The sequence below is a fragment of the Pararge aegeria genome, chromosome 15 (assembly GCF_905163445.1).
Source record: "Pararge aegeria chromosome 15, ilParAegt1.1, whole genome shotgun sequence".
NCBI classification, from domain to species: domain Eukaryota; kingdom Metazoa; phylum Arthropoda; class Insecta; order Lepidoptera; family Nymphalidae; genus Pararge; species Pararge aegeria.
The window spans coordinates 16,864,312-16,879,835 of record NC_053194.1 but is presented as its reverse complement, the minus strand read 5'-3'; the positions used below and the strand labels follow the sequence as shown (position 1 = coordinate 16,879,835).

General features: G+C 36.7%; 2 protein-coding genes across 2 annotated transcripts; both read left to right on the top strand.

Moving 5' to 3' along the window:
- The first annotated feature begins 1,469 nt into the window (after window positions 1–1,469).
- Window positions 1,470–5,130, top strand: LOC120630154 (venom carboxylesterase-6-like). Its single transcript, XM_039899304.1, has 3 exons — window positions 1,470–1,590; window positions 2,532–3,838; window positions 4,938–5,130. The coding sequence occupies exons 1-3, from the start codon at window positions 1,486–1,488 to the stop codon at window positions 5,128–5,130; spliced, it is 1,605 nt and encodes a 534-aa protein (XP_039755238.1). The 5' UTR covers window positions 1,470–1,485.
- A 5,185-nt stretch (window positions 5,131–10,315) lies between these two features.
- On the top strand, window positions 10,316–13,731 carry LOC120630033 (esterase FE4-like). The gene is made up of 3 exons (XM_039899157.1): window positions 10,316–10,570; window positions 11,410–12,731; window positions 13,395–13,731. Exons 1-3 carry the CDS (start codon window positions 10,442–10,444, stop codon window positions 13,564–13,566), a joined length of 1,623 nt encoding a protein of 540 aa, XP_039755091.1. The 5' UTR covers window positions 10,316–10,441; the 3' UTR covers window positions 13,567–13,731.
- Window positions 13,732–15,524: the final 1,793 nt, after the last annotated feature.

Below are 15,524 nucleotides of genomic sequence, written 5' to 3'. Positions count from 1 at the left end.
AGGAAAAGTATCTTAATACTTGGACATTGCTCACAAGATTACCGCTATGTGGAGTGTTGAGTCGACCGTTATTGTTCCGATCGTCGTTTCAGTCAATGGTCTTCTCGCGAAAAGCTTAGACGAACATCTTACAAAGCTTTCGCTTGGATGTTTGAGCTCGTATTGGGAAGAGGCTCCTCACCAGGTTGCTTGGGCATACAAGAGCCCCGCAAGCGGAGTATGGATGGTTTTTTTAATAGTGTTTTATTTTAACTAAGCATTGTTAAGAATTAATTTATATATATATATATATATATATAATAATAATACCTTAACTATAAAATTCCATAACTTGTAAAAATTATCTTATTAACTATTGCATTAGTATTTACAGATGCCTCACAAAAACCATCCCTAAGCCTCTTTACTCGGACACTTTTTTGTTACATTAGGCCTTACACAATGTATTTGCATGTATTATGACCGATATTAATTGATTCCTAGTATTATCGAGTATCTTAAGCACCGGATCCATATATCTATAGAATAGCTGTTCTAAAACAGAGTGATAAAAATACAGGTTTTCTGAGAATTTTGGTATAAAAGTCGCCGTAAACGGAATAGATTAATTAAAATGTATCGTGCGTTACTTATTTTTATATTCATTTACGTAAGTTTATTGTGACGAGTTAAAATAGGTATACATATATATTTACTAATTATAAATGCGAAAGTGTGTCTGTTTGTTTGTTAACTGTGTTTGGCTTCTCCGATATTGGTATATAGGATGCATTCACATAATATAACTTAAATGTTTGATGCAACTTTTTATACGACTTCAACGATAAAAATTAAAAAAAAACCCCGACTTTCAATATAGTATAGTGAGCATTATTTTACAAGTCAAGCCCTTACATTTTAACCTTTATTCAGGGAGTTGTGAAAGAAATGAACATAATGAACCGATTTTCAGCAAACAGAGAAGAATACTCCTGATTCACCTTTTAAAAAGAAAAAATTGAAATCGATTCATCCGTTTATGAGCTACAAAGTCATAGACAGACGCACACCCGCATGTAAATCGTATAACACCCTGTTATTTATGCATCGGGGTTTAAAAAGATGTTCCCCATTCTAACAGTATTTCACGCGGTTAATCCGTCAATTATAATTTTTGTTTTAATTCAATCCATTATTGGCTCACACAGGGCACGGGTTTCCTCCCACAATGAGAAGCTGGCCACCACGCTGGTCCAGTGCGGGTTGGTGGACTCCACACACCTTTGAGAACATTGTGTAGAACTCTCAGTCATGCAGGTTTCCTTACGATGTTTTCCTTCACCGTTGAAGCAAGTGATATTTTAATTACTTAAAACGCACATAACTTTCAAAAGTTAGAAGTGCGTGCTGGAATTCATCATAGAATCTGACACCCCCATATAACCCCCTTACTGTATTTTCCTCTAGTATAATGCCACGGCGGTCCTGGTGTCAGTGGAGCAAGGGATGTTGGAAGGAGAGCAACGCATGACAGTGACCGAAGAAGCGACGTATAGCGGGTTCAAAGGTATCCCGTATGCCGCCCCACCTTTGGGCGACCTGAGATTTCAGGTAATTTACTAAGTGCCTGTTTCCACGCCTTCTGACAATACTTGGATAGCCTTAACGTAAGTTATAAAATAAATAAATAAAAATAGTTTATTTGGGTAAATAAAATTACTGTAAACACTAATGGCTGGAGCCTTCTTTTAAGGGTAGTTTTACTACCCCTGTGTCAGAAGACACCGAGTTATGTCACTTTCTTACTTCATATCAAATGACAAAAACAAAATTTGTGAATAAGCGATCCGACATTTGTCAGAAGGTAGTGAAACTGGAGGCGCTTAGTTATTTTGCAGTTATTTATTGGCATTATGAAGGTTAATATTTATTAAGTATGGTACGTGCCCTGCAGCGTTGCCCGCGTTAACTACGGGACGCAGTGTACTGATACATAGACTTCACCTACCTCAATAAATCAAATACTAAACGTAAAGTTTTTTCAATCGTACTGGTAGTGCATAGTATACAAACACATTATATTAAGTACAGATAGTATTTCAACATGATAGCCCAGTGGGTAGGAGCTCGACTTCACTTTCAGGGGTCCGAGTTAGAATCCCAGCACGCACCTCTATCTTTTGTAAGTTATGTGCATTTCAGGCAATTAAAATATCACTTGCTTTAAGGGTCAAAGAAAACATCGTGAGGAAACCTGCATCCCTGAGAGTTCTCCATAATGTTCTCAAAGGTGTGCGAAGTCCACCAATCCGAACTGGGCCAGCGTGGTGGACTACGGCCTTAACCACTTCTCATTTACGATACGATATTTCATGTTTAGGAAACTCGTAAACAGACACTTGATAGATGAAAAAAATATTAAGTCGGTTTTGTTAGCCGACTACGTATCTAACGGTCTCATTCTGCGAGGAAACCTGTGCCTTTTTAGTTGGCTGGTAATTGGTCGATAAAGGTCAATGATTAATTCAATAACACGCCTCAATTATTTTCAGCCTCCCCAGCCTGCACCTCGATGGAAAGGCATAAGAAATGCAACGCAGCATGGAAACATATGCACACAAATAGATAATCTCAATCAGGAGATTTTATTCTCTAGCGAAGACTGTCTCTATTTGAATGTTTACACTCCAAATGTGAAGCCAGAATCTCCAATGGCTGTCATGGTTTATATACATGGCGGAGGTTTCCAGACTGGTTCGGGAAACGATGACAAATTCGGACCAGATTTATTGATTCCCCAAAACGTTGTTCTTGTGACAATGAATTATCGATTAGACGCTATAGGATTCTTGAGCTTGGGGTCTAAAGAGGTACCTGGCAATGCTGGTATGAAAGATCAAGTAGCTGCTTTGAAATGGGTACAACGTAATATTGCGAATTTCGGTGGCAATCCGAAGAAGGTGACCATCTTTGGTAACACCGCTGGAGGGATATGTTGTCTTCTACACTGCATATCCAGGATGTCGAAAGGCCTTTTCCACAGAGCCATTGCAATGAGTGGAGTACCTCTTCTGGACATCGGTGTAGAGTTTGAATCAGCACGAAGGGGTCTTACGCTGGGGAAAATTATGGGATTTGAAACCGAGAATACCACTGCGCTTTTTAAATTCCTACAGAACGTTCCAGCTTCTAAATTATTGAACACTAGACCACATGTTATAATCGCGGAAGAATATATAAATAATCTCGTGAAAATGTATCAGTTCGGGCCAGTTGCAGAAAAGGACTTCGGTCAGGAGAGATTCTTAACTGAAGCACCTATCACCTCACTTTTAAAAGGCAACGTTAATGATGTTGATATAATGATAGGCTACTCGAATAATGAAGGCCTTAGCGCCATCTCTTATTTTGAGGAATATTTACTTGATGTATACAACCGGTATCCAGAATTACTGAATCCTAGAAGATTTCTGTACTACGTGAGTGCAAATGTTTACTTACCAGTGTCTGATGCTATTAAGGATTTTTATTTTGGAAATAAACCTATTAACTTAAACACTATGAAGGAATTTGTCAAGTTACAAAGCGATACATATAAATATCAATCATTGAGGTACATGAGAGATATATCCTTAGCATATGCTAGGAAGAAATTCCTGTACCGATTTTCCGGCGTATCAGAAAGGAATGTTTACAGTAGAGACAAACTTAATTACGGATTAACTGGAGTTGGCCAAAGGGACATCGAAATGTATTTATTCTACGCAAATATGTACAATTTGCCTATCATTAAGAACAGTGAATCCTTTAGAATAATTCAACAGATAACCACTCTGTTTGCCAACTACGCAAAATACAGGTCAGTAATACAACAATTGAATCATATATTTTGTCTGTCTGTAGCATCATATTTTCCAAACGGATGAATCGATTCCGATTTTGTTTATTTTGCTTGAAAGGTAAATAAGTCGGATTGTTCTTAGCTATGTGGGATGAAAATCGGTCCAAGATCCGCAAACGCAAAAAGGCGGATTACTTATATATTTTTTCACATCTCCCACAATATGAGTACTTATCAAATGTAAGGGCTTGAACAGAATACTATGACAAATTTAAAAATCTAAGATGGCCACTAAATTGCGTCTTTTATTTTTTTCACAACTCTCTTAATATGAGTATCATACTAGAGGGAATTTTACTTTTTTTTATTTTTTGAAGTTATACTTCTTTTGGCGCGTTAGGGAAAAATGGTGAGAGTAAATTTTTACGAAGCGCGCGCACACAGTCACAAAAATCCGACACCATGAAGTTAGTTTTAGTCAACATTTTAGTTTTTCTAAAAAGGTTTGACAGTTGACTTTCAATAATTTAAACAATGCCTTTTTTTTATTGTTAGTGTCGTTTTTTCAACAAACGTAGAATAAGGCGGGAGATAAAATTTTTGAAAAGATTTTTATCTTGTTAAGCCAAAAAAGTATAACTTCTAACGCGTAAGTAAACAAGCGTTTTTTAAATTTAATTTTATATTAATTACGAACAATGGTTTCAAAGTCAAAGTCAAATATTTTTTTATTCAAATAGGCACTTTTGATGCGTTGATTATATCCAAAATGTGAACATAACAGTGAGTAGTGATGTCGATAACTACATTCGTAAGCAAGGGTACCAAACGCGCCCTGGTCTAAGAACTAACATAGCCTAGTATTCTTTTTGTTATCACCATCTCACATTGTAATTTGAGAATATTTAAAATGCAACCTGGTTAGAGCAATTGTTCACGCCCAAGCTTTTTATCGTTTACTTAATCCTTTATACTATAATAGGACTTTTCTATAAGCTGGCGCTTAATACAAACTTATTGTATTGTACTGCAAGTTTATTTGCTTCTAACGATCACATTATTGCAGTGACGTTTTCTCTTAAATTTGGATATATATATATAGTATAATATGTTTTAGCGACCCAACGCCAGACTGTTCTTTGTGTGTTATTTGGGACCAATACAACGCTACCACACAAAGCTACCTAGACATCGGATTCAATCTTACAACAGGGATTCAACCGGATGCTAGCACGGTGCAATTTTGGAAGAACATCTATAAGCAAGCTGACGTTCCATTTTATCATGTTGGAGTCATATCACCGTTATAAACATAGTCAGAAATATATTTTATTATCATATTATATGGTAATGATTTTTTAGTCTAACCGCTACCTAATTTGTACCTACGATGCTTTGACGGTCGATTGGCGCAGTGAGCCAAGTAAGTGTCTCTGCTTTCTGAGTCCAGGGCTGTGGGTTCGAATCCCACAACTAAATTTAAATTCAAAATTCAAAAATGTTTTATTCATGTAGACCTTATTACAGGCACCTATGAAGCGTTCATAAGTGCCTGTCCATATCACATGTTACCACTAATGTTAGGTGATGGTGATAACTACAGATGTGATAACTTAAAACTAAAATTAGGAGAGTTCCAAACCTGCACTGGTTTAAGAAGAGCTCATAACAAACTTGCCGGGGTTTTTCTTTTTTGCTATAACCATCTCACAGTCGAATTAATATTTAGCTATGAAGTTAACGCAATTCATACCCAAGATTTTTAATTATACATGTAATCCTTAATATTATCATAGAATCATCTGATAATCCGTTATAGACATATATGTATACTAGCTGTTGCCCGCGACTTCGTCTGCGTTTGATTTTGTTTTTAAAGTATTCAGTATCGCTAAGTCTTAAATGATCATAGTAGTATATATATAACATGTGACTGTCAATTAATTATAGACAAATAATTTGCAATAAAATATAATTGTGACTATAATTAAAGATCTAAGCTATCCTATCTCTTAAGTTGGACCAGACTGCTCACGGTGTGCCAATTTAATTTAAAATCGGTTAAGTAGTTTAGGAGTCCATCGCGGACAAACATCGTGACAGAAGATTTTTATATATTAAGATTATATACAATTACTTACCCTAATTTACCCTATTGACGTCCCATTTAAAGTTAGAGGTCCCGAGTTCAATTCCTGGCTGGAAAAGATTGCAAGATGGTGTAAAAAAAAAACAAAAAATTCTACATTCATTTATTTCAAATAGGTCTAGTGCATCAGCACTTTTGAAACGTCAAGTCAGTCTGTTTTAGTGACTCTACTACCGGATCGGAAGGCAGATACCACCGAGAAGAGTCGATAAGAAACTCAGCAGATTGCTCTTTGTCAACATCATTTTACAGTTTACCATCTTTTAAATTCACTATCTTGTGAGAAATGAGAGTTATTATTTTGAAAAACACCAGAAATATTGAAAAACCACTTAGTTTTTAAATCGGTGAATGAATGAATATAAACAATTTTATTATACACAACATAAAGATACAGGAAAATTGTAAATAATGTTCTCACAATGCATATAATTTGGCGGTCTGTCTTACTCCAGAGTTTTAATTTCCGGCGTAGGTATAAACATAAAGTAACGTTACTAAGACGGATATAATAATATGTGGCTTTGCGCTTCAGGTTTACGATGTCACCTAAGAAGGTTGTAAAGCAGTATTAGGTATATTTTATTGCATATTAAAATTCTTAGTGAACTTGTATTGCAGCGGTAAGTCGCAGAGTTTATACTTGATAATATTAAGGAGACAAGATAGATTAGAGTAAACAAATACTTCAGTTGAAAAATAAAATGAGGTACGAATGCGAAGCGGTGTTATCGCATTTGACAGGAGCTCGACTTTCGGGGGGCCGAGTTCGGATCCCAGCACGCACCTGTAACTTTTCTTAGTGATGTGCGTTTTAAGTAATTAAAATATCACTTGGTCATAAATTAGTGACATCTGCATATCGTCTGCGAAAGGTGCAGAAGTCATTTGTGGGATTGAGTATACGCTTTTATAATATGATTCCTAAGGTAATTTTGGACCTACCAATGCATAAGTTTAAAGAATGTGTTAAAACACATTTATTACAGCGAGGTTATTATACAATTGATGAATTTCTTAATGACAAGGTTTCTTGGAAGCATCCGGCTCCGCTTTCATCTCTCACAAGATAGAAAAATGAATTTTAAAATGTAAAATGTAAATTGTCGATATTGGAAGAGCAACTGCTGAGTTTCTTGCCGGCTTCTTCTCGGTAGAATCTGCCTTCCGAACAGGTGGTAGAGTCACTACACACAGACAGACTTGACGTTTCAAAAGTGCTTAGATTAGGCCTACTTGAAATAAATTAATTTTGACTTTTTTTAATTTGACTTGCTTCTACGGTGAAGGAAAACATCGTGAGGAAACCATGCTGATTTCCTCACGATGTTGCCGATTATGATGCCTGAGAGTTCTACATAATGTTCTCAAAGGTGTTTGGACTCCACCAATCCGCACTAGGCCAGCGTGGTGGACTACGGCTTTAACCCCTTCTCATTGTGGGAGGAGACCCGTGCTCTGTAGTGGGCCGGTCATGGGTTGATGTGATGATGTTGATGATGAATACTAATGTCGTTGGGTTCTAGTCAGTAAGTCGGACATAACCTCAGCGACTCTCCGTGACATGAGGCTATCGACCCGGCTTTTTCATTACCGAGAAAAAATGGACTCTTATTGAATGAAAAAATAATCATTCAAAATAATCCGTGACGCAGTGGTGAGCGTGTGGAGGTCCCGATTTCGATTTCCGGCAGGGGTAATTTAGAAGACCTGACCAGAGAAAAATTCTCAATTTTCTTTGGTCTTGTCCGGTGGGAGGCTTCGGCCGTGGTTAGTTACTCTATTTACCGCTAAGCGTTATAGCGTTCCGGTACGATGTCGCGTGGAAACCGATCAGGGGGATCAGGTAAGCCCGTTGACATCATCGCTAACCAACAGGTAAGATTGCAGTCAAGGGCTAACTTTTAGAGGAATATAAAAAAAATCACAGAACCCAAGAGAAAACAGCGTACCTATGATAGATATGCACATAAACAATATTCTGTTTTTTTTGTTTTTGTTTAATAAATAAATATACTTCGACAATACACACATCGCCATCTAGCCCCAAAACAAGCGTACCTTGTGTTATGGGTACTAAGATTACTGATGAATATGTTTATGAATGATATAAATAAATACTTATAATCTATACATATTAACGCCCAGACACTGAAAAACATTCATGTAAATCGAACCCACGGCCTTGAACTCAGAAAGCAGGGTCGCTGCCACTGCGCCAATCGGCTGTCCAATTCATACAATTAACAACCTCTGCCTTTTTAGAAGTTGGTTAAATATGTAAAGTAATGTAACAAAGGTAGCTCTCAATGAAGATAAATAAAATAAATAAATAAATATACTACGACAATACACACATCGCCACCTAGCCCCAAAGTAAGAGCGTAGCTTGTGTTATGGGTACTAAGATGACTGATGAATATTTTTATGCATAATATACATAAATACTTAGAATATAATATATAAACACCCAGACACTGAAAAACATTCATGCTCATCACACAAACATTTTCCAGTTGTGGGAATCGAACCCACGGCCTTCGACTCAGAAAGCAGGGTCGCTGCAAACTGCGCCAATCGGCCGTCAAGATCGCCCTTAACGCTGAAGAGCACTTTAGAGGCGTATGGCTTTTTTATCCCCACCCCGTATTCCGTACCATAAAATGAACATAAGGACAGGGGAGGTGTTAAAAATGTATACCGAACGTGAGTAGGTAAAGTGGTGCGGTAATTTTTCCTCGGAAGAGCAGTGGAGTGGAGACCTGCAGATATAGACCAATCAGATTATCAATGTTTGTTAAAATATTAATATACCTATACTACTAATTATGATATAAATTAGGCGATTAAATTGGATTTGGGCACTGAAAACACACAAAATAAATTAAAATAATAAAATAAAGCACAGAGATCTTTGAACAGGCACAGAGATCTTGTTATAGGCAGTGTTGCCACACATATCAAACCATATAGTTTACATATAATTTTAACTTTGCTCAACCAAAGATGTTATCTGTCTGTCTGTCCGTCTGTCTGTATCTTGCATCACGGCAAAACTACAGAGTTAATTCAAATGAGTGTTGCCACATATAAAGAGGCTTTTTTCTAAATTTTTTTTTCGGTTTCGCAGCGAATCGTGCGGAGAGTGTACATTGCTGAAGATCTTTTTGGTGTGGAGTTTAAAGATTTGAAGAAATTATAATATACACAATACAGATTCTCCTGCTTTTCGCGGAGTATAGCAAATTAAGCTCAATTTTCATAATAGCTAGGCCCTAATCGGTTTCTACGCGACATCGCACCGGAACACTAAACCGCTTAGCGGCACGTCTTTGTCGGTAGGGTGGTAACTAGCCACGGCAAAAGCCTCCCACCAGACCGGACCAGAGAAAATTCACAAATTATAAATCCCAAACTGCTACTGCCGGGAATCGAACCCGGGATCTCCGAATTAAATTCAAAGCGAATTAATGTTCTCAAAGGCGTGTGAAGTCTACCAATCTGTCTGAGTCGGGTCTCCTCCACAATGAAAAAGATTTTATGCTGTGTCCACCACGCTGGCCCAGATTGGTAGACTTCACACGCCTTTGAGAACATTATGGAGAACTCTCAAGCATGCCGGTTTCACCGTTAAAGCAAGTGATATTTTAACTTAGATAAGTTAGGTGCTTGGATTCGAACTCGGCCCCACGAAAATGAAGCCGGGACCATTAGGATATCACCGCTAATAGCATCCGGCATACATCCCTACTAATATTATAAATGTGAATGTAAGTTTGTTTGTTACGCTTTCACGCAAAAACTACTGAACCGATCATCATGAAACTTTGGAAACATATTCTTGGAGGTAATAGAAGTAATATAGGATACTTTTTATTCCGAAATTATGCTCAGTTCCTTTGGGAGAGGTGATGAAAAAGTTTGACGATTAACAAGGACTATATAAAAAATTTTAGAAATATTCTTCATTAACCTTTAGCATATAACTCAACTAACAATGCGATTTCGATTCGTCCTATAACGATAACTATTTTATGTATGTGATAGGAGGAGCTGAGACTGGTCAGGCAGTTCTTTTCAGATATTGTTTATACGAATAGATTTTTTTTATAAGAATTCACAACTTAAAAATTTCAGTACAACTAAACCTAAATTTAACGTCCATGTGTCTCAAAAAACAAAAACAAACGCGGTCGAAGTCGCGGGCAACAGCTAGTAATATAAAACTAGTCAACAAATCGTTGGAAGGAGATAGCCGCTTGTTATTATCACTGATTGATAACCTAATTGCTTTCGAGTACTAAGGTACCTACATGCAAAGCAGAAAATATAGTGACACTATTTGGTGTCGCTTTGTTATCATACTACAAGTTAAAGTGATTAAAAACATTATTTTGTGGTTCAACAAACAACATAACTCGTTCTGTCGATATCTTAGAAGTAAATATTCTCACGTTTAAATACTATATGCAATGGCGAAAGTTGAAGTGGCAGAAGGAATTCTTGAAGGTACAAAGGAGAAAAATAAGTACGGTGGCGATTATTTCAGTTTTAAAGGCATCCCGTACGCGGAGCCACCACTGGGTGATCTCAGATTTAAGGTAAGGTACCTTTTGTTTGTTCATTGTAAAGTCAACATCTCCGTCGGATGCTCCGGTGTCGGGGCAAAACGTACGTAGAAAGTACATTGCCGAAGATCTGTTTGGTGTGGAGTATAAAGATTGAAGAAATTATAAATCACGCCGTATCTGCACGCTATTTGCGGAGTATATCAAATTAACATGGAATTCCGCAAAGTAACGCCTGCTTCTATCCAATATGTAAGGTACCTTTAAAATGGTCTCCAAAAAAATATATGGCCTGCGTACGCATACCAAGGACAAGGGGCAGATAGTTAAATGTTAACCTAACATAAACGAATACGTACATATCTAGTGGTAAAGAAAATAAGATTCTAATGTTTGGAGATCGAGCATCAAAGAGGATTTACCGTATTCGTGAATAAACATTAGAATGTATATCTTGTTTGCATTAGAAACGTATGGGTTTACATTGGGTGCAAATAAATATGGACAGCTCAGCTGTCTCCCACAAACGCATGCCCTCATTTTCGTGGACATTTTTATTTATTTATTTTATTTATTTACACAATACAAGTAAAATTAAAAAAGAATAGATAAAATAAGACAGAAGCAAAAATAAGTGATCTAATCTCTTAGTAACGATCTCTGCCAGGCCGCCTTAGGATTAGGAAAACATAAGAAAAATAGACTGCTGGTGTTGTTTAATTAAAATTACATACATACGAATAACTAATATTAAAAAATAATTAACTTATATTTACTCTAACATAGCTTCTCTAAGTTAGGTCCATAAATAACAGTAAAGACTATTACAAGTCATCTTCATTGAAATGTTAAATCTATTTACAAAATTTCAGGCTCCGCAAAAACTGAAACCCTGGAACGGTATACGCTCCGCTAAAGCGTTCGGCCCAATATGCTACCAATATGATTTGTACAACAAAAAAATTCATGGCAGTGAAGATTGTCTGAACCTGAACGTGTATACGCCTGAATTGAAACCAAACAAACGTTTACCAGTCATGTTTTGGATTCACGGCGGAGGTTTAATTAATGGAAGTGGCAATGACGACTTATACGGACCAGAATTTCTTGTTAGACAAAACGTTATCCTCGTAACAATTAATTATAGACTCGAAGTGCTTGGATTCCTTTGCCTTGACACGAAAGATGTTCCAGGCAACGCCGGGATCAAAGACCAAGTGGCCGCGTTACGGTGGGTAAACAATAATATAGAAAAATTTGGTGGAGACCCAAATAATGTAACCATATTCGGTCAAAGCGCAGGCGGTGCATGCATTTCGTTCCATTGCATGTCACCCATGAGTAAAGGATTGTTTAGAAGAGCGATAATACAAAGTGGTATAGCGACATGCTGGTTGCCAAATGTATTCTTACCTTGCGAACGTGCACTAGCGCTCGCAAAAGATCTAGGTTGCGAGACTAACAATGAAACAGAAGTATTTGAATTTTTAAAAACGCAGCCGGTCGAGAACCTCATTAACAAACAAATAAAACTTACTCTAGTGGAGAATATAAAAGAATATCCTTGCGTATCTTTCGGTATTGTGAGTGAAAAAGAATTTCCTGATGTCGAGAGATTTTTCTATGGCGACATTTATGAAGTTTTACGGAGCGGCATTCATGAAAATATAGAGGTAATGAATGGATACACGGCGGACGAAGGAATCATATTCCTAGCTGGTAGTTACGACCTAACAAATATTTACGAGCAATCAAATAGATACTTGGACTATTTCGTTCCAAAGCCTATAGAAATCTATTGCTCCCTAAAAGAGCAAATCGAAGTTGCAAAGAGAATCAAAAGATTCTATTTCGGAAAGCAAAAAGTGTCCACTGAAACTTTAGACCGGTTCATAGAATATGTTTCTGCGGACAATTTTATATATCCATCGATATTATGGCAAAAGGTTGTCGCGGAAACAAAAAACAAGAACAAGCTTTTTTTTTACAAATTCAACTGCAAATCTGATAGGAACTTTTTTACGCAATTGATGGGTATTCCAGACTTCCGAGATGAAATCGTAGTGTGTCATTGCGACGATCTGTCCTACATATTTCCGGTCAAAATTTATGAACAAAATATCGCAATGGATTCAAAAGCCTTTAAAATGATCGATAGAGTGACAAAGCTGTGGACAAATTTTGCGAAATACGGGTAAGTTTACCACCACTTTTATTTTTGGTGTGAGCTTATTTTTAAACCGATGTATTTGTGGCTTAGCGGCCTGTATTGCCGAAGTCTTCCACCAGACCAGACCAGAGAGAAATCTAAAATTATAAATTCCCTCGAATTTAAAACCACAGCGTTCACCGCTATGCTAGGGAGGTCTTCGGTTCATTGCATTTTTTTTTTTTAATAAATAAATGAATATACTACGCCAACACACACATCACTATCTAGCCCCAAAGTAAGCGTAGCTTGTGTTATGGGTAATAAGATGACTGATGAATATTTTTATGAATACTATAAATAATATTAGAATATACATATAAACACCCAGACACTGAAAAACCTTCATGCTCATCACACAAAACATTTTCCAGTAGTGGGAATCGAACCTACGGCCTTGGACTCAGAAAGCAGGGTCGCTGCAAACTGCGCCAATCGTCCGTCAATTAACTACTCTTTCTCATTTTTAATACTATACATAATAAAAGAATATACATATAAACACCCAGACCCTGAAAAAAATTCATGCTTATCACACAAAACATTTTCCAGTAGTGGGAATCGAACCCACGGCCTTGGAATCAGAAAGCAGGGTCGCTGCAAACTGCGCCAATCGGCCCTCAATTAACTAATCTTTCTCATTTTCAGAGATCCAACACCAGATGACTTACTGGGTGTTAAATGGTCACCCTATACAATGAACGAGCAAAGCTACTTGATAATAGATGAACATCTAAGCGCAAGCAAAGCTCCAGACTCCAAAGTGTTTGATTTTTGGGAATCTATTTTTAAAGAGTTCTACCCGCATGTTGCAGTTTGAAAGAGCATCTTTATCAAATAATGAAACTAATCTGCCGCGTGGTGACGGCAGATCAGAATATAATATTTAAAAAAAGAAACGGAAAATAAGAATACTTTTATTGTAAAAAAGGAAGCAGGAAAAAAAACGGGTGTGTAATTACATAATTCTAACTTTTAACGCGTTTTTTTTAACATGCGTTAGAAGTAGTACTTCTTTGGCTTAGCAAGATTTTTTTTTATCTTTCGCCTTATTTTCTACAAACGGTAGAAAAAACGACACTAACAATAGAAAAAAAGGCATTTTTATAAAGTTTATTTCAATATCACAAAAAAAGAATCTATATAATTTAAGAAATGTAGATAAACGCACAGTTATTGGAAAGACTACATCGTTAACACAACCGTTCATAATATTGAATTGTTTCTGTATTGGTATGTAATGGTCGGAATCTTTTTTCCTTAATGTTTTTCAAATTACCACGCAAGCGAAGCCGTTAGTAGTTAAGCGAGCGTTACCGCATCGCGAGAGAAGCAATCCCATGTGCTACCTACGACAATAAACGAACAAAAAAGCTTGTTTTGTTATATAAATAAATAATAAATATAAATATACTACGGCAACACACATGGCCGTCTAGTCCCAAAGTAAGAGTAGCTTGTGTTGTGGTTTTTTGTATTAATAATTGGTGCACCAAGTACATTGTCCAACAAAACCGTCTGCTGAACGGAGCGCCAGTTTACAGGGCATGTAAGAAAGACGTCTTACAAAATGTCACCCTGTGTCCATCAACCTGATACGTGGGTGTTAAGTTCAGCCTTCAGACCGGAAACAGTGCTGCTTGGCAGCAGAAACACCGAATTAAATAATCATATATTTATCTATTTTATTACCTTGATATTGCAGTCAGCCAACCAGCAAAGGATGTGGAAAATATAGTACCTGGAAAATAGTAATATTAATATTAACCATCAACATAATAATTAACTGTTAAATAATTAATTAATTTTATGTTTTCACGATCTGTCCCTGGCGTAGCGGTAAGCACTATGGTTCTAACTCAAAGTCTCGGATTCAATATCCGGCAGCTGCAATTTTGAAATTTATAATTTTCCCTGTTCTGGTATGGTAGGAGGCTTCGGCCGTGGCTAGTTACTTACCTACTGACAGATACGTGCCTCTAAGCAATTTAGCGTAGAAACCATTTAGGAGGATGGGTTTAATATAACTCCATACTCCCTAACAGGTTAGCCCGTTACTATCTTAGACTGTATCAGCACTCACCATCATGTGAAATTGAAGTGTAGAGCAAATTGTTGTTGAGCAAAAAAAATCGAAATTCGGCAGGCGAAGTGTAATAGGGCTTGGTAAGAGTGAAGTTGTATCAGAAAAGTAAATAGTAATAATAATTTGATAATAGTTCGATTGTACCGGTGTGTTATATGAACTGTTTTATTTGTTTATAATTTCATTCTGTTACCTAGTACAGTATAGTAGTTAGTAGTAAACCTAGTACAATAAAATGTATTCTCATTTTTCATTTCATTTCATTTTATTTTTATTTCATAGTAAAATTGATGAATAATCGAATTGACACTATTATATTTATATAGAGTTATACAACAAATAAAATAAAATAAACTAACATACTACGGCAATATCGCCATCTAGCCCCAAAGTAAGCATAGTTTGTGATATGGGTAGGATAGCTGATGAATATTTTTATGAATACTATACGTAAATAATTATTATATACGGATAAACAACCAAACACCGAGAAACATTTATGTTCATCAAACAAACTTTTTGCTGAGGTGGGAATCAAACCCAAGGCCTTGGACTCAGAAAGCAGAGTCCCTGCCCACAGCGCCATTCGATGAAAAAAAATTGCAATTCTTCTTATCAAGATCGTGCTAAATGTTCGATTACTAAGTTTACAAGTGTACTTAAAGTTAGCTACGATTTATACGCCATCTATT

Excerpts from the sequence above, each read along its gene's own strand:
- LOC120630154 (XM_039899304.1), top strand. The coding sequence starts at position 1,486 with ATGTTGGAAGGAGAGCAACGCATGACAGTGACCGAAGAAGCGACGTAT. Across the intron at positions 1,591-2,531 it reads TGGGCGACCTGAGATTTCAG|CCTCCCCAGCCTGCACCTCG; the intron begins GTAATTTACTAA and ends AATTATTTTCAG. Across the intron at positions 3,839-4,937 it reads GCCAACTACGCAAAATACAG|CGACCCAACGCCAGACTGTT; the intron begins GTCAGTAATACA and ends AATATGTTTTAG.
- LOC120630033 (XM_039899157.1), top strand. The coding sequence starts at position 10,442 with ATGGCGAAAGTTGAAGTGGCAGAAGGAATTCTTGAAGGTACAAAGGAG. Across the intron at positions 10,571-11,409 it reads TGGGTGATCTCAGATTTAAG|GCTCCGCAAAAACTGAAACC; the intron begins GTAAGGTACCTT and ends ACAAAATTTCAG. Across the intron at positions 12,732-13,394 it reads ACAAATTTTGCGAAATACGG|AGATCCAACACCAGATGACT; the intron begins GTAAGTTTACCA and ends TCTCATTTTCAG.